The sequence below is a fragment of the Kwoniella pini genome, chromosome 5, assembly GCF_000512605.2.
Source record: "Kwoniella pini CBS 10737 chromosome 5, complete sequence".
In the NCBI taxonomy this organism is placed as follows: Eukaryota; Fungi; Basidiomycota; class Tremellomycetes; order Tremellales; family Cryptococcaceae; genus Kwoniella; species Kwoniella pini.
In genome coordinates, this window is record NC_091720.1 from 506,958 (window position 1) to 531,818 (window position 24,861).

The 24,861-nt window shown below is 37.4% G+C and overlaps 8 protein-coding genes across 8 annotated transcripts; 4 read left to right on the forward strand and 4 right to left on the reverse strand.

The window, feature by feature from the left end:
* Positions 1-103: 103 nt before the first annotated feature.
* Positions 104-1,962, forward strand: I206_103946 (uncharacterized protein; the record flags this gene model as incomplete). The annotated part of the gene is made up of 8 exons (XM_019156211.1): positions 104-287; positions 350-449; positions 528-863; positions 923-1,043; positions 1,132-1,305; positions 1,393-1,522; positions 1,613-1,754; positions 1,803-1,962. 8 exons carry the CDS (start codon positions 104-106, stop codon positions 1,960-1,962), a joined length of 1,347 nt encoding a protein of 448 aa, XP_019011169.1.
* Positions 1,963-2,785: 823 nt separating this feature from the next.
* I206_103947 (uncharacterized protein) lies at positions 2,786-5,952 on the forward strand (the record flags this gene model as incomplete). Its single annotated transcript, XM_070202858.1, has 4 exons — positions 2,786-2,828; positions 2,895-3,069; positions 3,176-4,458; positions 4,520-5,952. The coding sequence occupies 4 exons, from the start codon at positions 2,786-2,788 to the stop codon at positions 5,950-5,952; spliced, it is 2,934 nt and encodes a 977-aa protein (XP_070058959.1).
* A 451-nt stretch (positions 5,953-6,403) lies between these two features.
* I206_103948 (uncharacterized protein) lies at positions 6,404-7,588 on the reverse strand (the record flags this gene model as incomplete). The annotated part of the gene is made up of 4 exons (XM_019156209.1): positions 6,404-6,637; positions 6,714-6,886; positions 6,947-7,172; positions 7,277-7,588. The coding sequence occupies 4 exons, from the start codon at positions 7,586-7,588 to the stop codon at positions 6,404-6,406; spliced, it is 945 nt and encodes a 314-aa protein (XP_019011167.1).
* Positions 7,589-8,093: 505 nt separating this feature from the next.
* I206_103949 (protoheme IX farnesyltransferase) lies at positions 8,094-11,894 on the forward strand (the record flags this gene model as incomplete). The annotated part of the gene is made up of 4 exons (XM_019156208.1): positions 8,094-8,827; positions 8,883-9,478; positions 9,558-10,082; positions 10,144-11,894. The coding sequence occupies 4 exons, from the start codon at positions 8,094-8,096 to the stop codon at positions 11,892-11,894; spliced, it is 3,606 nt and encodes a 1,201-aa protein (XP_019011166.1).
* Positions 11,895-12,585: 691 nt separating this feature from the next.
* Positions 12,586-15,404, reverse strand: I206_103950 (beta-1,2-xylosyltransferase 1; the record flags this gene model as incomplete). Its single annotated transcript, XM_019156207.1, has 11 exons — positions 12,586-12,696; positions 12,764-12,855; positions 12,915-13,000; positions 13,054-13,132; positions 13,194-13,228; positions 13,288-13,340; positions 13,405-13,728; positions 13,804-14,069; positions 14,216-14,631; positions 14,696-14,746; positions 14,812-15,404. The coding sequence occupies 11 exons, from the start codon at positions 15,402-15,404 to the stop codon at positions 12,586-12,588; spliced, it is 2,106 nt and encodes a 701-aa protein (XP_019011165.1).
* A 926-nt stretch (positions 15,405-16,330) lies between these two features.
* Positions 16,331-17,161, forward strand: I206_103951 (uncharacterized protein; the record flags this gene model as incomplete). The annotated part of the gene is made up of 5 exons (XM_070202859.1): positions 16,331-16,359; positions 16,419-16,440; positions 16,507-16,628; positions 16,855-16,941; positions 17,050-17,161. The coding sequence occupies 5 exons, from the start codon at positions 16,331-16,333 to the stop codon at positions 17,159-17,161; spliced, it is 372 nt and encodes a 123-aa protein (XP_070058960.1).
* A 245-nt stretch (positions 17,162-17,406) lies between these two features.
* On the reverse strand, positions 17,407-19,549 carry I206_103952 (uncharacterized protein; the record flags this gene model as incomplete). Its single annotated transcript, XM_019156205.2, has 6 exons — positions 17,407-17,448; positions 17,529-17,699; positions 17,786-18,428; positions 18,487-18,608; positions 18,669-18,931; positions 19,072-19,549. 6 exons carry the CDS (start codon positions 19,547-19,549, stop codon positions 17,407-17,409), a joined length of 1,719 nt encoding a protein of 572 aa, XP_019011163.2.
* Positions 19,550-20,184: 635 nt separating this feature from the next.
* Positions 20,185-24,639, reverse strand: I206_103953 (uncharacterized protein; the record flags this gene model as incomplete). Its single annotated transcript, XM_019156204.1, has 12 exons — positions 20,185-20,334; positions 20,429-20,713; positions 20,792-21,075; positions 21,139-21,256; positions 21,316-21,438; positions 21,496-21,587; positions 21,661-21,973; positions 22,038-22,602; positions 22,664-22,831; positions 22,899-23,117; positions 23,209-24,306; positions 24,632-24,639. The coding sequence occupies 12 exons, from the start codon at positions 24,637-24,639 to the stop codon at positions 20,185-20,187; spliced, it is 3,423 nt and encodes a 1,140-aa protein (XP_019011162.1).
* Positions 24,640-24,861: the final 222 nt, after the last annotated feature.

The window sequence follows — 24,861 nt, forward strand, 5'->3', positions numbered from 1 at the left end:
CGTCAATTGACGTGTTTAGCATTATTGTCGAGATTTAGGTCATTTTCTCTTTCGTCAAAACATTGAACGACAATTTGTTGCATCATCGAAGGAATACGACGATATGGATACGAGAGCCGAATTAAAAAGGTCTGAAAATCTGCCGGTCAAACGCAAGAGCCTGATTGACCAGGGTATTAAACTTATAAGATCTATACTTCTCGATAGAAAATGGTATTGGCATTTTGTAGCATTACTCTTAGTTGGAGAAACCTTATTAGGGATACTTATAATATGGAAAATACCTTGTGAGCTTATTTGTTATGTTTCCATATACTTTAACAGATCTGACAAAGTTGTGATAAATTAGATACTAAGATTGATTGGCCAGCTTATATGCAACAAGTTGAAATGTTCTTAGACGGTGAAAGAGATTATTCGAAAATAGAAGGTGAAACTGGACCTCTAGTGTATGTCTTTTTCATACCCTATCATCCACTTCCACTTCGAAATAAGTTTCTGATATTGATGAGAATCGCTTTATGTAGATATCCAGCATTACACCTTTATATCTATACTGCATTCTATAAATACCTTCCTTCGATAGAGAATATCAGACCAGCTCAATACATCTTTTTGATTTTCTACCTTTTAACAATTCTTTTAATGTCTACGATATACTATCTAGCTGGAAGATCAAATAATCGAATCAAACATTATCCTCAAATTTTATTGATTCCTTTAACTTTATCTAAAAGATCACATTCGATATTCCTTTTAAGATTATTCAATGATCCTATAGCAATGTTGATTTTCTACAGTAGTGTAGTGGCTTGTATGCTTGGTGGTAAAATTGGATGGAGAATAGGATGTACGCTCTACAGGTCAGTCCTTTCTTTTCCCCAAAACTTGAGTAATAGGACTAAAGACAAGCGTTTGACAGTTTGGCACTGGGAGTAAAGATGAATATCTTGCTTTTCTTACCGGGCTTACTTGTATTGCTGTTTCAGTACAGAGGTATTAAAGGGACGATAGAAGGAATTGCTCTGATAGCAACTATACAGGTGTGTGTAGTCCCCAAAGATGTCTCTTTTACCTTCATCTTCGACAGAGGTGCGACCATGACTTACAGATATCTCACTGGCAATTCAGGTATTACTCCCATTACCATATTTTCTTTCTTCCTCATACCTCGCGAAATCATACTTTTCATCAGCATTCGATTTCTCTCGTCAATTTTTGTATGAGTGGACTGTAAATTGGAGATTCATAGATGAAAAATTGTTTTTAAGTAGGGAAAGGGCTGTTTTGCTTTTAGCTGGACACGTAAGTCTAGTTTCATGAGTGTCATCTTAAGCTACCCTCTAAGATACGATGAGTGTATTGTGACACTGATATGACATTATCGATTAGCTCGGCCTTATCGTCCTATTCGCTGCATTTAAGTGGTCTCCTGTATATGGAGGAACTCTTACAGTCTTGAAGAATGGTTTGAGTAAATGGTCAAAACCTGCTATTGGATATGAACTTTTACCCTCTTACCGTAAGTGAAGGGCTCATTAGATATGGGAGAAAATCAAGGTTAATGGATGAGATTATGGCTTCACTGATGCTTGTTTCTTCTCGTGTATAGATATCCCTCTGGTACTTTTCACTTCCAATTTAATAGGAATCACATTTGCTAGATCACTGCATTATCAGTTTCAATCGTGGTACTTCCATCAATTACCTTTCTTACTCTACTCAGGTGGAGCATGGGGTAATCTACCCTTAGGGTGAGTCAACTAAACAGCAACAATTTATGGCTTACGCATATGTCATAGAGTCATGATTTGGTGTATGATTGAATACGCTTGGGAAATTACTCCTGCTACACCGATATCATCGGCAATGTTATTAGTTGGTCATATTATCATGCTATGTGGATTGGTTTTCCACGGAAGTAGTAGGACCGAAAGACTCGTAGAGAAAAAAACAGATTGAGGAAATGATGGATTGCATATTCGTATTCACCATGAAGGATCCAGTTTATCGAACGCATACAACTTCGGTCAATGTTTTGTACGTTTCGCGTACTCATACGAACGCGTACATACGGCGATTAGCGCGCAGGCAACAAATCCTCAAAGTGTCACATTTATTTGAGAGCTGCTCTTATCTAGTAGATCAGCGATGCTGTTGTTGCTGCATGGAATGATGTACATTGTTGAGACATGAATGCAACTATACCCAGTGACATCATCTACACAAATCTCGATGCTATCAATAGATAGGTTGATCGAAATATCACGTGATATACAGTTGGACGCGACTATTTTCCTAATGTTTACCCTTTTAACGTGTCGTTTGAAGTGTAAATTTCGTCACTCGACAGGTAAACGAAATGGAACGAGCCACCATACACGTCTATAGGTCAATACATATGAAACTCCCTGATCTTCCTTCATTTCGTCACATTAACAATTCCTCATTTAAATTTGTAGCATACATGAACATTACATTGTACAAAGAACATCGCGTCCATCATACTTGCATACATACATTACACCCCTCAACATCGCTTTGCATTGAGTCATCTGAAAGATAGAAATGATCTTGTAAATTCACGATTGCTCGATTCAACCAAATCACGCGGAGACTTACGACAACCGATCTCAATTAGAAGCGAACCAAATTTGATTCATCATAAGACATAACAAGCACTTGAACACGAATACAACTTTCACATTTCTCAACTCTCCCTTGTCATTGTAATTTATCCTCTCTACTTGGTAGTCAAACCACTTGCAAACCTACCTTCGCCGCGATGAGCTCAACTCTCGCACCCAACAAAATCCATTCTTTACCTGGTAAGTCAAACTTCTAATCACGCGACCTGTACGTACTCACCATAGCTGATAATTGATATATTCCAGTTCGCGTCTCATACTACCTTCCTTCAACTTCTCAAACCTTTAAAACACTGTTTTCTACTCCTCAACAAGTATATGTACACCCAAATACAGCAGCATCATCGACGAAGCACGGTGAGGAAGAAGCATGGGGTTCCATATACCTAAAGACTGTAGTTATGGGCGTCCTGATGGCTAGGTTCGTTTCCCTTTCCCTGATTCAGTTGTCTACCCCAATTTTATCCGATAGGCTTCATCAACGCGTACTCCATGTTCATTTGGCTGATAATTCTTGCTTGACATAGTCCTGAACTTCATCCCGCTTATGCCAATACACCTGACCTATCCTTATACGTGCTCGATCCTCGAGAGACATACTTGCGTCGCTCGCGAGCAGGGTCATCGCCATATATCAGCCATTCGAGAATTCAAGGTTCATCTCCTTCATCAGACAATGCTTCTTCACCGAGCCTATCGTACGGTATTTCTCAAGCACAACCATTACAAGAAGTATGGACAGGCAAAGGACTTGTATCGTGGGCATTAGAAGAGCCAGGCCAAGGGAAAAATCTCATCACAGGCAGATTGATACGTTCTTTGGATTTCGCAAATGTTGCTAAATCCCAAGATCTCAGTCCACTAGAAGCTCTCATGATGGCCGATGCTGCGGGAAGCTCCAACGAAGAACAATGGGGTATCGAAATCTCAGTTGGATTGAAATCTGGTATTAGCGGTCCGGTCGGATTACCCCATAGCAAAGTGTCGAGCGTGACGAACATTGACAATCGCCCAGATGCTATGAGAAGATCATCTACAAGCTCGTCCACTGAGACTAACGTTTCGGTCAAAGTTCATCCCTATGGACCATCGAATAACCTCCAACGACCTCAACATCCCTTGCCACAACGACACGACCATGTTTCTGCTCAACCTCGTCGACCACACTTACCTACCCCCTCATCGTCGTCTTCAGCTCAACAACCACTGGCACCTACGCGAGTCGTGAGTGCGAGCAGGAGTACCCCAGCCCGACCGACCGATATGAAGCCATCTAAATCATCTGGATCCATATCTGGTTCCGGTGGACGAAAACGAAGAAGCAAAAATACTGTTCCCCCACCACGTAATTCGCTAGGTCCAATCGATCCCAACTCTGATTTACTCAAAAGGAAAAGCGCAGCCATTCCTCCTCCAGTCAAACGATCGGCCCCTTCATCCGATGCAGCCGAGCCATTCCCAACAGATATCCCAGCTGGGCTGTTTGCTAAACCAGAATCGCTTACGCGTGAGCAAGCTCAAAGACTGTTAGCTTCCCCTGCGTTCTTGAGCATGCTTGAAAAACTTACTGGTGCGCCTATCGACGCTGCAACCGCTGCCAAACGTGCAAGAGAGGGTGATGATGATCAGTTGGAACATCATAAGAGGAGCAAGCTTTCGACTGGCCTCGGTCATTCCAGGAAAGGTTCGACCGATTCCTTAGGCGAAACAACGCACAACGCCTTTGTATGCTGGAATTGTGGTAGGACCAAATCCGCTGTGTGGCGAACAAAGGTCATGGATGATGGGAAATCGGTGAGAGTTTGTAATGGTAAGTCCCCTTCAAGGATCGGAAGTAAGTGATTGCGTGCTAATGAATCTACATAATGCAGCGTGCGGTCTTTACTGGAATAAAATGGGATCGATGAGACCTCCTACGTTGTGGGGAGATGTGGATGATGATCCCAAAGATCGACCTAGAAAAGATAAGAAAGCCACCTCATCCGCGGGACCAGGTCCCTCAACCACTGCACATAGACAATTATCAATACCACCTACCTCGGAACCGGACATCCCTGCAGTAAGGATTGATAAGCCAGCCACTCGTGCGAATGATCATGGTTTCAAAAGAACCCTTTCATCGGTAGTGGAAGAGGATGCCAAACGAATTGCTGCTCTGAATCATCATGTTCATCTGCGAAAACCTCTTCCGAAGTCAAATTTGCATCAAACCACTAAACCTGTTCCTATGTCTTCACCACCTCGGGGTTCGACTTCAGCTACAAAATCCCTCAGAGAGCATAAATGGGATGCCGATCAAGGAGCGGCTTCTTCCCCTGTCAGATGGACGGATCACAATCAGCTTCGATCAAATACCAAGTCAGACAATTTCCACACGGATCCAATTGAACCCCCTAACAACAATGCTCAGCCGGACCAAGAAAACCAAACTAAGAATGTCCAAACACTGGATATGCCTTTGAGCGATGATACACCAGCGGAAACACAGAAAATACAAGCACCACATCAACAGCAGCAGCAGCAGCAGCAGCAGATCAATTGGGGAACGGACTTGTCTGCTTTCTTCGATGTGGAAGGGTTCTCCATGCCACCTGCACATACCCTCGATCAGAAAACCTACGGTATATCGCCTGATGTAGGGCCTCCAACCGAGTTCCAACGGGCATTATCTGCTGAAGCCAGGAAAATGAGAAAGCAGAATCAGTCGGGACCATCGAGCAGTGGTACAGGTCATTTGAAGAGCGATGGAACAGAGGAAGATGATGTATTATCCCAACTATTTAATCGAACTTCTTCTGTTGGTCCAATCGAATCATCTCCTCACCCATTCGATTTTTCAGCACTCCCTCCATCGTCCCCGCCTGTTTCGTCAATGGGTGATTTACCCCATTCAGCTTTATTACTATCAAGTCCAGATAATTCACCATTAAATGCAAATGACTTTTCACCTATGGATATTAAAAGTAATACACCTGGAAAGAGTAGATTAAGACATTCTATTTCAGCTAATGCTATTCAACAAAATCAAATCCCTCAAATGGATTACAACGATTTTCAAAAAATGTTAGATAATTTAAGTACACAACATACTCCAGTAGGTGAAAATAAAGAAAATATAAATCCGTCAAATCAATTACAAGGAAATGGTTATGATATGTTAAATGAAATTTTTGGAAAACTTGATCAAAATCAAATTAATCAACAAGCTACAAGTAGTGTAGGACAAGCTGATGATTTAATTGGTGGTGGAAATGGAGTTGGAGTTGATGATATTTTCGCAATGTTAGAAGGAAATGCTTTTTAAAATTTGTGATTGATTTGCTTTGCTATTGCTATTTATGGAACAATTGTAAAACATATATAATATACCCTTTCTTTCGACTTCATATCAAATTTGTTGTTTAGTAATATTCATGTATTTTCATCTCAATCTCGGATTCTCTTTTTTGCTCGATGAAATTGCCTTTTTACATTTTGTTGAATGTCTATGCTGTACTTTACTTTACGATATGGATTACATGCTCAAATGATATCTGCGTTTCTTATGAGGTTTTCAGATAAGATGATGATTCAAACAAACTTAAAATCATCAAAATCAAAATGTGAAGAATATGAATGAATACATACAAACATGATTATGGACTCTATTGAATGTAATCGTATACAAAATATGATGAAGACGAACAAAATCGATCTGATCTATAGGTTAAACCACATAAAACGTTATAATTCGAATATCGAATTATATTATGATCTTAACGCCTTCTTTCCAATTTCCATTTCCATAATTTACTTTGAAATCTTTTTCTATCACCATTTTCATCTTCAGGAGCAGTATCATCTTCAATAAATTGATCTTCTCTTATTTTCTTAGCTGATCCTTTACCCATTAAACTTTTTGTAATTTCTAATTTATTTTCAGCTTGACGAAGTAATTTTAATCTAGATAAATAAGATGATAATAAAATTAAATTTTCCATTCGATTTTCCTTATTTTTTTCACCATCATCAGTTATTTCAGTCATTTGAATATAAGTAAAACATTACATTTTGATAGTAACTCACTCTAGCTTCTTCTGCTAATTCATCTACATTGACTTCTGAATTTGTTTTTAGAACTGCTTTTTCCTTTCCTTTTTTCTTTGATGAAATTGGTTCTGTCCATCCTAAATCAATGACATCCTCATTTGTATTCTCTTCTATTTGTTGAGAACCACTTGATTCACCAAATTGTTCAACTGAATAAATTATTATTAGCTGCTTTTCTCGTAAAATGGAATTACCAAAAAAAGGCTCACATTCTTCTTTTCCATTCGCAAATACCACATGTCCAACAGAAGTTTTGCCTTTTCCTTTTCTTTTGATAGTTTCATCTTGTGGTTTTATAATAATACCCATTTCTGCTAATTTTTCAACTTCAGCTAATTCAGCCATAGCATCCCATTCTTCAGATGAAGAACCGATTCCATTAGGTCCTATAATTGAATTTGAAATTTCCAATGAAGTTCTTAATTCTCTTATTTTCTGAAAGTTGATTTGATTAGCTTTATTCTTTCTTTCTTTTCAGTATTGAAAGGAAATCAAATGTTTGAAATGATGATTTTCAAAAAAGAGAAAAAAAAACTTACTTTTTCATCTTTAGCAATTTGTACTCTAATATAACCTAAATCTTGTGATTTTAAGATTTTAACTAAATCAGTATCTAAAGATTTATTTCCTCTATCTGCAGATGCAATTCCATTTTTAGTTTGATTTTTAATCATTCCAAAATAAAATTCATCTTTATTTTTAAATGCTGCTTTTTCTTTTAATTTTTTGATTCTATCTTGTTTTGATTTATAATCTTTTGCTCTATGTACATAATCTTTATGTTTTTCAAGTAAACCTAATTTAGCTCTATGTAAAGGTTGTGATCTTTCTTTATGATTACGCCTTGCCATGGCATCTGATAAAATGATTTCATCGTTAGTTGAAATATCGAGGAGAATGAGATTTTGGGAAAGAGTTGAAGACACCTACTCTTGAGGGACGAGTTAACCATCCTGAATGACTCTTCTTCTCTGTTATATTAATATAGAACAAGATTGTAGATATATCGAGTAACTGTATAGATGACGAGTAACTATTATAATTGTAGCGATTTAAATGACAGACTCTGAGTTCAACTTTTGAGAATTAACCTTTATTTAAATAAGAGTACCAATACGAAGGGGGGGATAGTTTACGTAACTGACATTTTGGGTCGGAAATATATGGATTCTGGGGATGAACATAACCGTAAAAAAGTCGAATAATTAGAGTCAAACCTCTTGATCACAGGTACAAAAGCTCATGTTGACAATATAGTATATCAAGCATCTTCGCAGGAGCCAGCATCGACTTCAATATAGCTTGACAGGCTATCAGCCTATCAATTGGCCACCAGCACTAATATCTTTCGCTAAAATGGCAGTTCGAGAGGGCCTCGGTATAGCGAGGTCTCTTGTTCTGACCACGCAGCGTATACGGCCGACTCTTCAACCTTTTCCCTCACCTCATCTGCCTATATCGCGACTCCTATCGACAAACGTAGGATGTAATAGAGTACGAGCACACTTACCCTATCCAACATCTCACTCTCCATCTCAAATACCATGCAATAACGCATCATCGACAATCTCGCGAATACGGTTCAATTCCTCTTCAGCCCCTTCCTCAACCAAATCAAGCCCAAATCAACAAACACAACGACAATCTACCTCAGAAGAATCCAAAGAAGATGAGACCTCTGAGAAAGCACCTTCTCCTATACCTATACATCCTTTAGCTCCGATACCTCCACCATCAGCTACAGCAGAAATAACCCCAACAGCTTCAGGTTCAGGCTCAACCAAAGATCCAAAACCAGACGCAGCTTCTATATTAAAATTGTTATCATTAGCAAAACCACAATGGCCTTTACTTACAATCGGTGTTACTTGTTTATCTATTTCAACTGCTGTCAATTTATCAATACCATGGGTTATTGGTAGAATTATTGATTTCTTTACTCCTGGATCACAAGCTACATTACTCCTCGGTCTACCTTTAGAACAAGCAACTGGGGCTTTAGCTATCGTATTGCTCATTGGTGCTGCTGCAAATTCGGGAAGGAGTATTACCTTGAGGTTAGCTGGACAAAGAACAGTAGCTTCTATCAGGTGAGTTAACTTTTCGTCATGGTAATCGACTTCAAACAGCTGATTTTTACCTTAGAAACCAAACATACGGGAAATATCTCGCTTTACCCCCATCACATATCGAAACCGCTGGAGTAGGAGATGCTTTATCTAGATTAGGTCAAGATACATCTATTGTTGGACAAAGTTTATCTGAAAATTTAGGTGAAGGTTTGAAAGCAATTCTAGGCGCAGGAGCAGGTATAGCAGCAATGTACCTTATTTCACCAACATTAACATATGTCATGCTCTGTATCATACCACCAATCGCAGTGGGCACTTTCTTCTACGGTAGATTTATTAGAAAGTTGAGTTTGAAAACTCAAGAAGCAATGGGTGGAATGTCAAAACTTGCTGAAGAAAGATTATCAGCCCATAGAACTGTCACTGCTTCTAATACTCAAGGATCTGAGCGTGCTTTATACGCATCAAAGGTTGACGGAGTTTACAAGCTACAGAAAAGGGAAACTTTCGCTAATGGAATATTTCAAGGAGCCAACGAAGTCGCTGGTGATATCGGTATGATTGGACTTCTGATATATGGCGGTGTGTTAGTCCAAAGAGGCGAAATTACGGTTGGTGATATGACTTCTTTATTCATTTACGTAAATTGGATTGAATGGAGTTTGAACAGTGAGTTCTGGCCCTCCGTTTCTCCTGAACATTCGCGACGAGGACCGCTTGAGCCAGTACTGATGAAGCGATGTCGTAGCGCTTGCTGGTTTCTTTACTGGTTTGATGAAAGGTGTGGGAGCATCTCAACGTATAATTGGGCTTCACGCACTTCCACCGCCCATACCCCTAGGAGAAGGTACACCAATAGCTAAATCACGAAGCGGATCAATCGAATTGAGAGGAGTAGATTTCGCTTATCCTTCAAGGCCCGATGCAAAGGTGCTCAATGGCCTTAATCTCAGGATAGATAAAGGAGAAAGAATAGCTTTAGTAGGAGGAAGTGGTTCTGGAAAATCATCAATTCAACTTCTCTTACTGCGATTCTATGATCCTACATCCGGATCAGTCATGTTTGATGGACAAAATATCAAGTCATTTGTGCCCGAGTCATGGAGATCCCGAATTGGTATTGTACCTCAAGATCCGATCTTATTTGGCGGTACCATAGTACAGAATATCGCGTATGGTCATCCGAATGCAAATAGAGAGGAGGTCAAGCTCGCTGCGAGAGTCGCTCATTGTGATTTCATCGAGAATTTACCGCAAGGTTATGATACCATCAGTAAGTCTCTTGTGATCAAGGCCTGGCGATGTAAGCTTATGGGAGGCTGTCCGTTCTTCAGTCAATAAAAACAGTCTCTCGGGCGGTCAAAGACAACGGATAGCTATCGCTCGAGCACTCGTCGGTAACCCCTCCGTACTTCTTATGGATGAAGCTACTTCGGCTCTTGACTCCGAATCTGAAAGAGCGGTCAATGCAGCTCTCAATGACCTTTTCGCCAACTCAGACATTACTGTCATCCTGATCGCTCATAGACTTTCTTCAATTGCTTCGGCCGACAGAGTTGTTCTGCTTGATGGCGGAGCCGTCGCCGAGGACGGTTCTTATCACGATTTGATAACTCGAAGACATGGTAAATTTAGAAAGATGGTAGAAGGTCAATTAGCCAAAATTGAAATTGGGGAACCAACCGCTACAGACCCAGCTCCACCAACAGAACATGAAGCCTTACCGCCGCCCGAGTCAGCTGTCGTTCATGCTTCTTCTGCATCAGAATCGCGGTCCGTCGAACGTCAAGGCACCAATGCGTCTTCAAAGGAAAGAGCAGCGATCAAAGCCCCTTCTTCCCATTCTCAACGCCGCCAAAACCACACTTCAGCCTTACAACGTCCCTTCTTCACTTCTCAACCCGCTCCATACTCGCCTCTGATCAAAACTGTCTATGGAGCTGCTAATGCTCCGACACCCCCTCTGCCCGACTTGCCTATTCCTCATATTACTGCACCTGCAGCACCTCTATCAGCTTACCGACCACTCACACCTCTCAATATAAAACGACTATTGACTGTGTACTCGCAATTATCGAAGAGAAATTTGACGATCTTGATGACTCTCACAGCTACAACCGGACTCGCTTTGTCCCCATTACCACTTTCGATCCCACTACTACTTAACCTTACCATTGGAACTCTTCTCACTTCAGCAGCAGCAAACACTTTCAATCAAATTTTAGAAATTCCCATTGATGCTCAAACTCCAAGAACTAGAGTCAGACCATTATGTATGAGGAAGATAACACCATTTCACGCATTCATGTTTGGTTTGACTTGTACGATCTTAGGAGGAACTATATTATGGTATGGATGTAACCCAACTACAGCAGCACTTGGTATTGGAAATTTAATTTTATATGCTGGAATTTATACGCCAATGAAAAGATTTAGCGTATTTAATACTTGGATAGGTGCAATTGTAGGAGCTATTACACCTTTAATGGGATGGACAGCAACAGGTGGAACATTATGGCCAACTTCCGAACAACCTTTAATTTTTAATTTACCATTTTCTGGTAATGATAAATTATTATCATCATCAAATAATTTAAATTTACCTAATCCATTAACACCATTATGTTTATTTTTAATTTTATTTTCATGGCAATTTCCACATTTTAACGCATTATCACATATGATTAGACCTTTTTATTCTTTAAGTGGATATCCAATGTTATCTGTTTTATCACCAAAATTAAATTCTTTAATTTCTTTAAGACATACAATTTTTTTAACAATTCCTTTTACAATAATTTTAACACCTTTATCAGGTTGTGTTGATTGGAGTTTTACATTAACAAGTTTTTTACCAAATTTTTTATTTTTAAAAGATTCATTGTTTTTTTATAAAAAAACAAATGAATTAAATGCTAAAAAATTATTTTTTACAAGTTTATGGTATTTACCTGTTATTTTAGGTTTAATGCTTATTCATAAAAATTTAATTAGTTGGTTTTATTCTTTTTCATCAAAACAAGAGGAAGAAGAAGATGAAAAAGAAAAAGAAAAAGAAAAAATCAAACAAAAAATTATTATATAATATAAAAATAAAAGTAGGAATTTAGAAAAAAAAAAGAGGAAGGAATAATTGAAGAGAATTTAGTAAAAAGGAGAGAGAAAGGGAAAAAAAAACAAATCATATTGTATTATCATTCATATATTCATATATTCATATTTACTTTTTTTAAACTTTTCTACAATTTTTTTTATAGCATTGATATTATTGCATGGATTAAAAGACCTATTTTGGTTATACACATTTCACGATTATTATTCACATTTATCAATTTGAGCAAAAGATTTTCTTATCTGAAGTCATTTTCAAATTATTTCTTTACATCTTATTCATTATCATAGCTCGGATTAGAATATCATCTAAAATAAGATCCGTTGGACAATGATCAATGTCGCTGATAGGAACGAAATTTACATGAGATATAGGTATGTATATATTTAATACCAAATGAACCGAAAAGATCTCTAATCTAACACATTTTGATTGGAATGTCCATGCTTAATTTCTATCTCATCTTGTCTTGTCTTGGAATCTATAAAATGCTTGAAATGCTTATTGGAATCAGGCTTAACTTCAGTTTTATTCTTTTACTATCTAACCTCCGTAATATTCGTTCTTTTCCCTATTGTACTGTACATTCCCTCTCGACTTGTTACAGACTGAACTTCGCAGTATCTGCTTCGCCACCTATCATCAACGTCCTTCCTAAGTAATCTCACTCATCTATCATCGGTGGGACCACAGCTGCTGCAACGGGTACAGCCCCCCCAGCATGATTAACTGAAGGGATATGCGTATTGTGACCTGCTGTTGGCAATATGAAGTCCTGCGAGACGATGTTAATTCCAAATTAGCAAGTCCCAAATAGCGATAAAAGAAAAGCTAACACTCACCATCTTACCGTTATCTCTATCTGGACTGACCATCCTGGCATACTCGAGATACAATCTGAACATGTATGCTTGTAAATCTTCTCTTCGCCATGCTACGAAGGAATTCTGCAATCAGCTTTGAGTTGGAATAAGAGGACTCAAAATGACTTACTTCTCTCGACCCAACATTGACCATTCAATGCTATCCGCCTGGCAACCTCGTCATGTGCTCCTCGACCTGAGGGAGTACCCCGGAAGCTACAAAAGAAATGTCAGCTCTGGCACAATTCAGAACGGAGAGGGTAACTTACAAGGACATTATGGAGAACAGATCCGAATAATCCATTTTTGATGGGACATAGGCATACCATTCTGGTAGAGATTTGGTATCTAAGCAAGTAAACACGGTCAGCTGCTTGCACTCGACGACGAGTTATACATCTGCACTCACTCCACTCCGGGAAGACAGTAGCTTTCACGACGACGCTGTTAGGTAGACCGCGTCAGCTTGGCGTACATGACTAACGTCGCAGCCTTCAACTCACTTATTACTAGCCATCAATCTAGGGAATCGCGAAGACCAAGCATTTCCATCGGTCTACACAAGCGGAATAAGATGTCATTCTTTTGTCTTACCACAATTGAGGTACAGGATAACTCACATCGAACACATATTTGTATTGGTTACTCTTTTCAGCATTATCTTTTCCAGCAAACTCTATCTCCTTCTCCATCTCATCACATGTCCCATCATCCCAATCACATTGCCAATGCCCACCGGCAAGCTTGACATCCATATAATACTCTCCCAGCTCTTTAAGCGGTAATCTGGATAATTCAGCTTCTCCAGTTGATCCCACTGGAGAAAGGACTTCAGTGTAAGAGTCTGTCCGATCATTGGCTAAGAAATGTAATCGTTCTCTATGAGATTGTCTCCACTTGGCCCCCTTCTTTTTGTCATGGTTCAAGCCCGTTGCGAGACCTCTCTGCATCAACAAACTGTATATCAGCCTTTGCGCACCAAGCAGGAGAAAGAAACGAGAAGCGAATAATGAGCTCACCCAGTAAAGTTTGCCGCTTTTCCTAGTCCATTCTGGGTCAGGCCCTACATCATCTCTTCTACCATCTCTACCAATAGGCGTAACTGGGATATCGCCGTTCAACATAGTCTTTGAAGGCACCAAGATAGGGTATAATTTGGTATGGGGCTTAGGATGTGTCTCCGAGTTATGTTCTTCTAGTAGCATACCGTGATTCTCCATGTAAGCAGGATGCTGGCAGATGTCCATAGCAGCTCCGTGGGCATTGATGAACGAATCGGCGGCAGCTACATAATTCAATTAGAACAATCAGCATGTGTCAACAATCCAGGTCCACGATTTATGATCAACCACTCGGCTAAATATTCGCACGTTCCGGTATATACACCGCCCCGCCCCGTTTACTACAAATGTAAATCGAATAGAAACTCACGCAGTTCAGTTTCTCCCTTGTTCAACGGACTATCTTTTGCGCAAGCTTTACTCCAAACTTGTTCGAATCTATCATCTTCATTCGCATGATTGGAAACGGTGCCCTTTCTAGCGGCATTCAGCAATTCCTCTTGTCTAGCATGATCAAGTAAAATAGAAGGTTGATCGTGGATGGTGAAAGTTGCTCTGAATGCTCCAATATGTTTGATGAAAGGTTCTAACAAGTTGATTTGCGAATCCGCTCTTGGTCTTGATGCCCACCAGGTATCTCTAGAGTACTCGTCATTCCATTGTAATTCGACCTTTCCATCGTGAACAATCAGGGTGAATGTTTCCTGAATTTTCTCGACTTCTTCTAACCTCTCTTGCAAAGTTTTGATGGGTAAACCGTAAAAAGGCAATAAAGAGTCCATGATTCTATATGTCACCAAGTCAATATCCAAAACGCAACGAGGTGTTCAGAACCTATTTGAAGACTCACGCGTCATATTCATCAGGTAAGAGAACATTGTTATTCTCTGCGAAATGCCACCTGCAAATCTTATAAGCTTGAATCACTTAATCGATGCAACTTGATGGAATAATGATTCTACTTACCATTCATCGAATCCTTTTGGTGGATTTCTATTCCATTTATCTTTATATACTTTGACAGCTTCTTCTAATGATTGAGATTGTCTAGCTAACATAGAGTTCCACTTAATTTCACCTTCTCTAAGTAAACCTAATATAGGATGAGTAAGACCAGTAGGTGAAGATTTAGTTTCATTTGATAATGCTGAAAATTCATCATCGAAATCTGGATCATAATCATTTCCTTCTGAAGGAGGTGAACGTGATTTAACTATACCAGGACTAACTTTTTCTAAGATTAATAATTCTGCTCTTTGTTTTTCTATAGCTGATAAAGCATCATATGGACTTAAAAATAAACATTGTCCATCTTCATCAAATTCTATTGGTCTAGAAGGTGTATTTGGATTAAGTATTGGTGGTAACCATTTCGAAGGTGAAAAGTATGAAGCATCAGGTTCGTGGTGTGGTAAATTCGGTGTTAAAGCTGGAGGTAGAGTTGAAGGAGCGAATGTGTGCAAAAATAAAACTAGAACACTTCCTGATAATATCAAGATGACGAACCGACGCGGTATAGGTAGGTTGAGTGGAGAGGGAAAAGGGAGATTCAAAGCCATCTTGTGGGAAGAGGATTAGCTCTGTGAGCTGAATTAATAGTTGAGAAGGAATATATCGGCTCGATAGTGTTGTTTTTGGCTGATCCTTGGGTTGAGTTGTCTATCAAGGAATGATGGACGTCATGCATGTCCGAGTGTGAAGGAAGTTTTGTCTTTTTTATCTATCTGCGGAGATGATGATTTATATCATTTATAAAGCTTGATAATGTATGAAAAGCGAATTGAAGATGCTCTCTTCTGTTTCTTGAATGATTTACGCGATGTGAGGCTCGTGCGGCGTTGGAGATGCGGTGAATTGAGGTGCAAGGTCTGAATCCAATTCGAAAGGGTTTTAAGCTTACGGTAATTTAGTTGAAATTTGTCGCGTTGTTCCAAATACGAAAATGACAGGATTGATGGAAAATTATGAACAAAGAATGTTGATTATTTGCTGGACAAGGCTGATTAGCGGATGAGTAGGTATTACAAGGATGACATTGGAATGACAATAAGTAGTGATAGATGATAGTTGTTCCTGTTGGTGACAAAGTGAGACAAATGTAAAGACATCTGAGTTGTGGTTTGATTTATATAAAAAGTAAAAAGTCGAATAGGGTAACTTAACTTAGGAGACTCACCGTGATCAAGATCAATACACATGTCCCTTAAATTAGGTGTGCGACCAAAATCTTTTATGAAAGTGGCAGGCCTATTTATCGGAACATTCGAACAGGACAGGTTAACCTTACATTTACTGAGTATCAACATATAATTACTCGGATTTATCATCATATATCACTTCAACAATTCTCGCGCTCGACTCACAACAACAACAACAACATCAACATAAACTAATACTAAATCCAAGCTTCACTCAATTCAAGTAGACAAAATCCTCAAGGATATTACTGGCATTCGCTAAGAGAATTGAAATATAATCTTTCATCATGCCATCCTTACGATTCTGCGGCGAATGGTAAGTTTATCTCTCTCCTTCGACATCGCATTAACTAGACACTGATAAATCAACAATAGCAATAATCTTTTATATCCTAAAGTAAGTTATCCTTATCTGCTTCAATGATAAAATAGTAGCTTATATTTTAATTGATTCCATTAATAGTCCGATAATAACGCCAAAATCTTATTATATCAATGTAGAAATTGTCAATATGCAGAAAATGCTCATCCTGAACCTGGAATGGCACCTTGTGTATATAAGAATGATCTTTTGACAATTGCAAGGTGAGTAAAGCGTTTATTCAAGTTATATATATGAATGAGAATATGTCGTCAGGTATTTAGAAGGAATGAAAAGCTATAAAGACTAATTTGACAGTGGCAAATACTTGAAAATGAAGGATGATTATAGGAAGATCTGTTTACAGACTTTCTTCTCAATTTGGAATTGAATGAATTGATACGATTAATAAACTAAAAACTAATAGTATTTTACTTTGTATTTTTACAGAGAACAAGCAGGAGAAACTAAAGATTTAGAAACAGATCCAACATTACAAAGATCAAATATAGAATGTCCAAAATGTTCAAATCATGAGTGAGTATTTCGGTTTTTTTTTTCTTTTCATCTAATCGTTTTCTTAACCTCTTTAGTCAGAAAAATTAAAAAGTATTTGTTTACTGATGAAGATCAATTCACTAATAGAGCCGTATTTTATCAAGATCAAGCAAGAAGAATAACGACAAATATGACACTTTTTTATCATTGTACAAATTGTAAATACCTTTTTAGAGATCCAAAAATAAAACATCGATAATAATCGAATAATCAAGCAAATCTAAAAGATCTCACCAAAATTATATATATTCTTCGTCAAGTCACATGTTGTATTAAAGAACAAAATATTATATTCACATAAATCATGCATAAGTCATCCTGTATTTCTTAATACTAACATTGCTTATAATTAAATGACATATATACTTATACATGCGTTTGAATACCTATTACACATCGAATGTCGAATCAGACCGCTTTTATGTGGAAATGATTTATCCTGATCTAAGGGCCAAAATCGAGTATCCACAGCTTGTCTTGGTTTTTCTGCAATTTAACATGAATTGTCAGACTATAACCCCATCGCTGATGAACGAAAGGAAAAGGCAAAAGACAAATCATTTTACCTGTTGGATTATCAATTTCTGGCCTTTTTCATCACACACAACCTTCTCAATTTCTCCAGGCATACCCAAAGGCAAAATACCAGAACACTTGAATCTAGCTGATAGGTGAGTTGTAGCGGCAGTTTCGGATAATTTGTATGACTGAGGTACTGATCTGGGTTTAGCAGGTCTCTATAATGTATTTAAGCAAAATTTCAATTAAGCAATGCAAAAATTGTTTACCACAAGATTATAATTAAAACCTGGTTGATACTCACATTACCATCTTCAGGTATTTTATCCAATTCTAATCCTCTTAATGCTCCATATAAATTGACATGATTCGTAATTTTCAAATGATTAAAATCGGAAATTTCCAATTTTAATTTACCTGTTTTCTTCATTAAATCTTTATCAATTTTTATAATTTTCTGTCCTACTTGATAATCAATTGAATTAATACTATTTTTTTCAATTTTATTATAATCGTCAATCCAAAAATGACATCTTTGATAATATTTTTCAAAAGGTATACTATTAACTCCATCAAGTGGATTTGATGATCTTCTCCATGTTCTACCTTTATGCCAAACTTTTTGTAAATTATCCATTTTGATTGATTCTAATTGTTTAATAGGAATTACAATATTTAATTCACTTATTGAACCTTGATTCGGTCCAATAATAATTTTGAATGGAATAGTTATTCTAATTAAAAAAGGATTGAAAGTTTCATGTAAAATGGGTAATCCTTCTGAATGTACGATAATTTTTTTATTTTTCGGTATTTGGTTTAATATTTTAAACAAAATTGAAAGTTGAATGTTTTTGATTGGAATCTCAAGGAAAACCATTGGATGGTTCTCGAATATAGGACAAACAGGTTTACAACATAGATTGAAGACTGCCAAACAAGCGTCTCTTCGGAAGAATATCGTCAACACTTCGGAGATCACGTTTGTGTAATAAGTACACTTACTTTGGCTTTGAATTTGGCATCCATGGTAAGGAGGGAATATCTAAACCAATTAATAAACCTTGATGATTGATAATTGATCCATATAAACTACCCCATGTGATCTTAGGATCAGGTGGAAATTCCTAAATGCAATGTACGATTAACTTCATTGTGATCCTACTTTTGAAGAACCAAAAACTTACATGAAGTAGTTCGGTAGTTTTCCAATCGTATATTAACCATTTACCTTTACTCAATTCAACTATTAAGATTTCTTTATCTAATGAATTTTTGACAAGGTTAATTCGAATTTCATTCTCAATACGTTTTTCCCAAATTTCAAATGGTATTTCAATACCTTGAGAAAAATTTTCAAGAATAATATCATTTTTATAAAATTGATTAAATGAAATTGAATGAATTATACCTTGAATATCAATAATAATTATTAAATCTTTTTTAATATCTATAAAAATGAATTAATAATAAATTTAAAATTTAAATAAATTGGTTTATTAAAAAAAGGATTATCAAAATTATAAATTGTAAATAAATGAAATTTATCATTTTTTTCTGAATCGTCAGCATCATTATCATTTGATAAACATTTAGGAATTGTAATTAAATAATTTTCTTGAATTTTAAAAATTAATTCTTTTTCTTTTGAATTTAAATTTAAATTTAAATTTAATTTAAAATTTAATTTTAAAATTCTAGGTGTTAATCTAATTAAATTTCTATTAATTTCAATTAAATTAATTATATTTTTTGTTGAATTAATCTTAAAATTAAAATCAAAATTTTCATTATTATTATTATAATCATTATCAAAATCAAATACTTTATATAATTTTTTATATAATTTAAATTGAATTGAAGGAATTTCTCTTATATTATTATGAAAAAATTTATTAATTTCAGAACATGAAATTAAATCTTTAATAGATAAATTAATTAAAATATCTTCAATTAAATGAGAATCAAATTTTTCAATTGGATGTTCTTGATTATTTTTATTATTTTCTATTTTATTAATGGGTGGCGATTTTTGAATTTTATAATTTATTGTATCTTGAATTAACATTTCCTTTAAATCAAACATTTCATACGTTAAACCTGAATAGTTGATTAATTGAATAATTTAAATCGATTTGGATATAAAACAACTCGAAATTAGTAAGATGAGGTATAATATTTATCTTACTTAGACTTATATGTTAATAAAAATGGAAGATGAGAGAAAAGTTCATCTACATATATATATGTATATCACAAAACAGATGAGATGGGACATGCGTATACTTCGAGACCATCAAAGACAATCAATTAATCAACCCTACGCACATGCCTCCTTTCCGAATCATATCTTAACTAAGATACCATCAAATCGATTCTATTGTGTGCATACCTTTGACTTAAACTTAGATTGACTTTGGGGTTATAAAACAGAATTATTGAATAATGATTCATCATGAAAAACTAAAAAGTATAAATTGATGAAAACCTTCCTTTGACATCATCCGAATTCTAGACTGCAAAACTTTATTAATAAAATGATGCGTACTAACATCTCTTATTATTTCTATCAAGTGACCAATCATCTGAAATCTTCCATCAATCACAATCGAATGTAAATGAATATACATTTATGCAATATAGTCAATATACTATATACAACCTTCCCGAGTGATTGATTAAATTCCAAATCACCTTGTTAAATTATTCAACATCAATAATTGAATTTTCAATTTCCAAATGAGAAATCAAATCTCTCCAAACTTTAGCTCCTCCAGAAGGTAAATTTTCTAAACCATTTTTACCTATTCTAGCTTTTTGTAATGTTTTTTTTGATCCAATCATTATAAGTGCCTAAAGTGAAGAAAAGTGATTAAATCAAGATTATATATCAATTTTACAACCCCCTCAAAAAGAAAAAAATTGTTTGAAACTAATTTAAACTCACTTTTCTAGCTCTAGTTAAAGCTACATTAACTCTTCTCCAATCTCCTAAAAATCCAATCCAACTTCCATCATTACATCTAACACAACTAAAAATGATAACTTCCTTTTCACGACCTTCAAATCCATCAACAGTTCTAATTTCAATATCGTCTAATTCTCTTGTCCTTTCAACTCCTAATAATTCGGTATAAGCTTGACGTCTTTTAAAATCTGTTAGATGATTTGATAATAAGCGAAGTTGAGATAAGTATGGGGTAATAATCCCGATTTGTGATCCCTTCAGTTTCTATCAAACAGCCATTATAACGATTGATCAGCATCCATATCCAACTGATAAGATTGGTAGACTAATTGATATACTTACGGGGTTCTTGTACATCAAATCAGCAATGACGTCGCAAGCGTATTCGGCGTCGCCATAATTTGCTAAACTTTTTGACATTGGACTTTCAGGATGATCATGATTGAGAAAAGTAAAATTCTTCCTCAAACCTTGTTCATCTTGAACAAGAAATTCAGTCTCGGGTGATAAACGATGTGAAGGTGGTGTGCCACTTTTGAGAAGACCAGAATAGAATGTCTGGGAAGGGAAAGCAGCAAGAGAGGGGTGCATTCTGTATTGCGTATCAAGCATTATTGAAGGGATATCTAGATGCTTAGGGATCAGCCCAGAAAGTCGTGAATATGACGAATACTCGCGGCAACACTCACTTCCTTCATGAATCAGTCTTTCGAACAGACTTGTAGCCAGTCCACCGGAGTGAGCTTCGGGAGAGACGATGACAGGAGGAAGTTGCTTATGATCACCGATGATAGCCACGTGAGAGGACTGAATAGTCATCGGTTAACGTCACGATGTCCTGTGTGTCGGTTTGAAGTATGACTTACTCCTTTTGTCAACGGGACTAGCGATAGAGGTTCAGTCGCCATACTGGCTTCGTCAAGGAATACAATTGGGAAATCAATCCCTTGCAGAGCTTTAGAAGTCGCTGAGAGACAGGTTGTGCAGATCTATAGCAGCAGTCAGCTCGATCACAGAGGCAGCACGCTTCCTCACAGCTGACTTACAACATCGGCATCAAGTAAGACTTCTCTCATTATAGCTTGTCTGATCACCCAAATCTTCTGACCAAGTCTTGTCAAACGAGTGTTGTCCTCACCTATAAGCAACAATTACACTTCAGCTATCCTGTGAGATCTGCAACAGCTTATTATTTTCGACAAGTAACGTACTATTCCATAATTCTTTCAAGTTTGACCTCTTCTGTAACAAGAGATCTTTCTCCTTTCTTGCTTCTTCAAGATTCCACCATTGAGGATGTTTACCTATCATTCGATCTAAAGTCCAATCACCGTATTCTTCAGGTATTCTATTGATAGCTCCGAATCTTACAGCTTTCACATCATGCGCTCTGAGACCCGACAAGAGATTATCAACAGCTACATTCGTATGTGCCGTTACCAATGTAGGGTGAGGAATCTGCCAGTGTTTCTTGAGTAGCTTTATGGTTTCAATAATCACTCGGGTTTTGCCTGTACCAGGAGGCTACAATCCCGAACTATCAGTTTACATCGTACCTGACTGTCAAGCAAATCTGTCGTTCACATACACCTTGGACTAAGCTCAACCTCTCCCCAAGCATCATAGCTATGGCTCTCGTTTGACTCTCATTTAATCCTAGATGAGGATCCCCTTCGACCTTGACTGGTGTACCCGGACCTCGATGTCGTTCAATCCAGCTTTGAATAAGTTGGTTTTTGGCCAAAATTCCGGTTGCTGGACTAAGCTGGATATTGGGAATAGGCGTTGTGTCCAAATCCGAGGGATGAAGATCCGTTGTGCTTTGAACGATATGGTCAGTTAGTACCTGTTGTACAGAGGTATTGGCGGATGAGCTTGAATGGTTCGGTGGAAAGTAGTCCTCTTGGAACGCCCGCAGCAGTAAATCTCGGACTGTCGTTCCTCTCAAGATAGTTTGATCTTTCTGATGCTTTCCTGCTATTAAAGTTGAGGGGGAAGAGGATGGTTCAGGTTCCTTTTGAATAGAATCGAAAGGGCCTTTTGCAGGTACATCGGAATATCCCTCCAAATCCTGTTCAAATGGATCGAGATTTAGGGATTTTATAGCTTCGATTTGACGTCGGATAGCAAAATCACTACACGCTGCGTCGAGCCTACCAATTATGACAATCAGTCTCCTATTATTGTCACTGATGAACACTGCCACCGGCTCACCTCCAGTCCTCACTCAAAATATCAGGTATTTCTTGAGGGAACATGATTCTCAGATTCCCTTTCGTTGCATTCCAGATGCTGCCTATGATCTTGTTCTTCCCATCCGGAGTAGCGCTCACGGGGTCCACTTGAGGATCAGTACGACTTATGATGATATTACTTCCGATTCTGGTAAATCAAATCAACTTAAGCTCGCTTCACAGGCAAACGTAGTGTGTTCATAGATTCAACTCACGTGAAACGATGAAAAGGCAATTCCCTATCGCCTTTACCCCTAACAAAGTTATACACCGTACCAACGCCAGCAAGCGATTTCGGTTGATACCCTATTGAACCTCTCATCTCGTCTAAAGCGTATCCTTCACGTCTAAGTCTATCGAATGACCATTCCGCTATACGCGAATTGTACAAACGTTCTTCTTCCGCTTGTTCAGCTTCAAGTAGGGGAATGAAACTACCAAAAGTTGATAGTCAGCGGAGAGATCTCAGACTTTAATGCCATTCAAGTTATGTAATAGAAAATGGGATAACAAGGGGAAACTCACTGCTTGATATACCTATCTAATTCCTCTCTTCCATTTTCACCAAATTGCAATTTAGTCCAAGAAGGTTCTTTCCTCTTAGGAAGATTCCCAAACCACTTATATCTCGATTGTTTCTTTTGTTGACTTAAAGCTCTCTTACGCCAATCAAATCGAGTTTTATCATCCGGTGAATATTCTGGTATAGGTAAAGGAGGAAGTGATTTGGCGATTGAACTCATTGTAATGGATTCTTTGGGGTTCTGGATTGATGCAGAACTTGTAGAAGGAGCGAATGGATCATAATTGGGAAAATCTTCTATCACTGAACGTGTACTGGCAAAATCAAATTCTGGATAATCTTCCATTAAAGGGGGCGGTAAGGTACTATTCATTGAGCCTTCTGAAAGAGGTGCACTCAAATCCCAATCGTCTTCTATCCCTGTGTCTGAGCTTTCACCTAGAACTTGAGCCAAACTCAAAGCCTCTTCTTCTGTCAAATCTGAAGAAAGATCATCATGAAATTGTGAAGTTTGAAACACATCGTCTAACCTTTGAGGTGAAATATCGAATTCTTTTTGTTGTAATTCTGGTCTATCCTCTACAAACGCCTCTGCTTTTTTAGTCCAACCTGAAGTCGACATGAACGTTGAAGGAGGAATTTCTTTGGCTTTACCCTTTCTGTCATTCCAGTTTTGACTCTTCGTCGGTATGTACGTGCGCTGACGAGTTGTCGATATTTTTTGATTAGGCCAATTATCCGGTAAAGGTGATAAGTTTGATTTTGATGGTAACGGTGACGAAGTTGACGTATGATAATCCCATAAAGAGCTATCAGGTAAAGGTTGAGCAGAAGATGAAGAAGAGGTATGAAAAGCATTATCGAATATATGTTGATGGTTATTTAAATTATCTTCGTTTGATAATTTTGATCGGGATGATGAACCCAATTTTGATCGACTAGATACATGTCGTATTGAAGGTGGAAATTTAACAGTACCACCATTGTCAAGTTCATATTGTGCTATAGCACTTCGACTAGTTCTCGAAGTTGAGCTTGTACCCCGAAGGGCTATGAGTCGAGCTGATCTCTTCACTTTGTCCAATATTATCTTGTGAGCACTAATCAAGAAGAGGTGATTCGCGTGGAAAGATCAGAGTTATATATATAGTCTTGCCGTTGTCGTTTGCAAAGAATGTAAAGATATGAAGAGATGAAGAAGAGTGGGGAGTCGAAGGTTGAGGGTGTCTGTGAGATCGTTTGTATGCTACGATAAACGAATTGACAAGTTTGAATAGTGATTAGGGGGTAAATGTAGCAAAAACAACAAATCCCATTCTTACTTGAAATTGTCTTTTTTTAACCGGTTAAAGGTTGGTTCGGCTTCAACTGGTAATCAAATAAAGTACTAGTAGGTCTGTGCAGAGTCGCGTATTAGGAACATACCAAAACATGAGTGGCAAATCTAGTTACTTGAACAAGATAATATCAATTTTGAATAGAATTACATTTGCATGATCTATTGATTCGAGACTGAAGGGTATACATACACCATTCACTATTCATTCAAAGAGGAATCATGTGATTTATCTAATTCTCCTATTTGCTAATTCTAATTATACAGGAAATCTAAATGATTCAACGAGACTCATATCAACTCTCAACAGCTCGGGTTG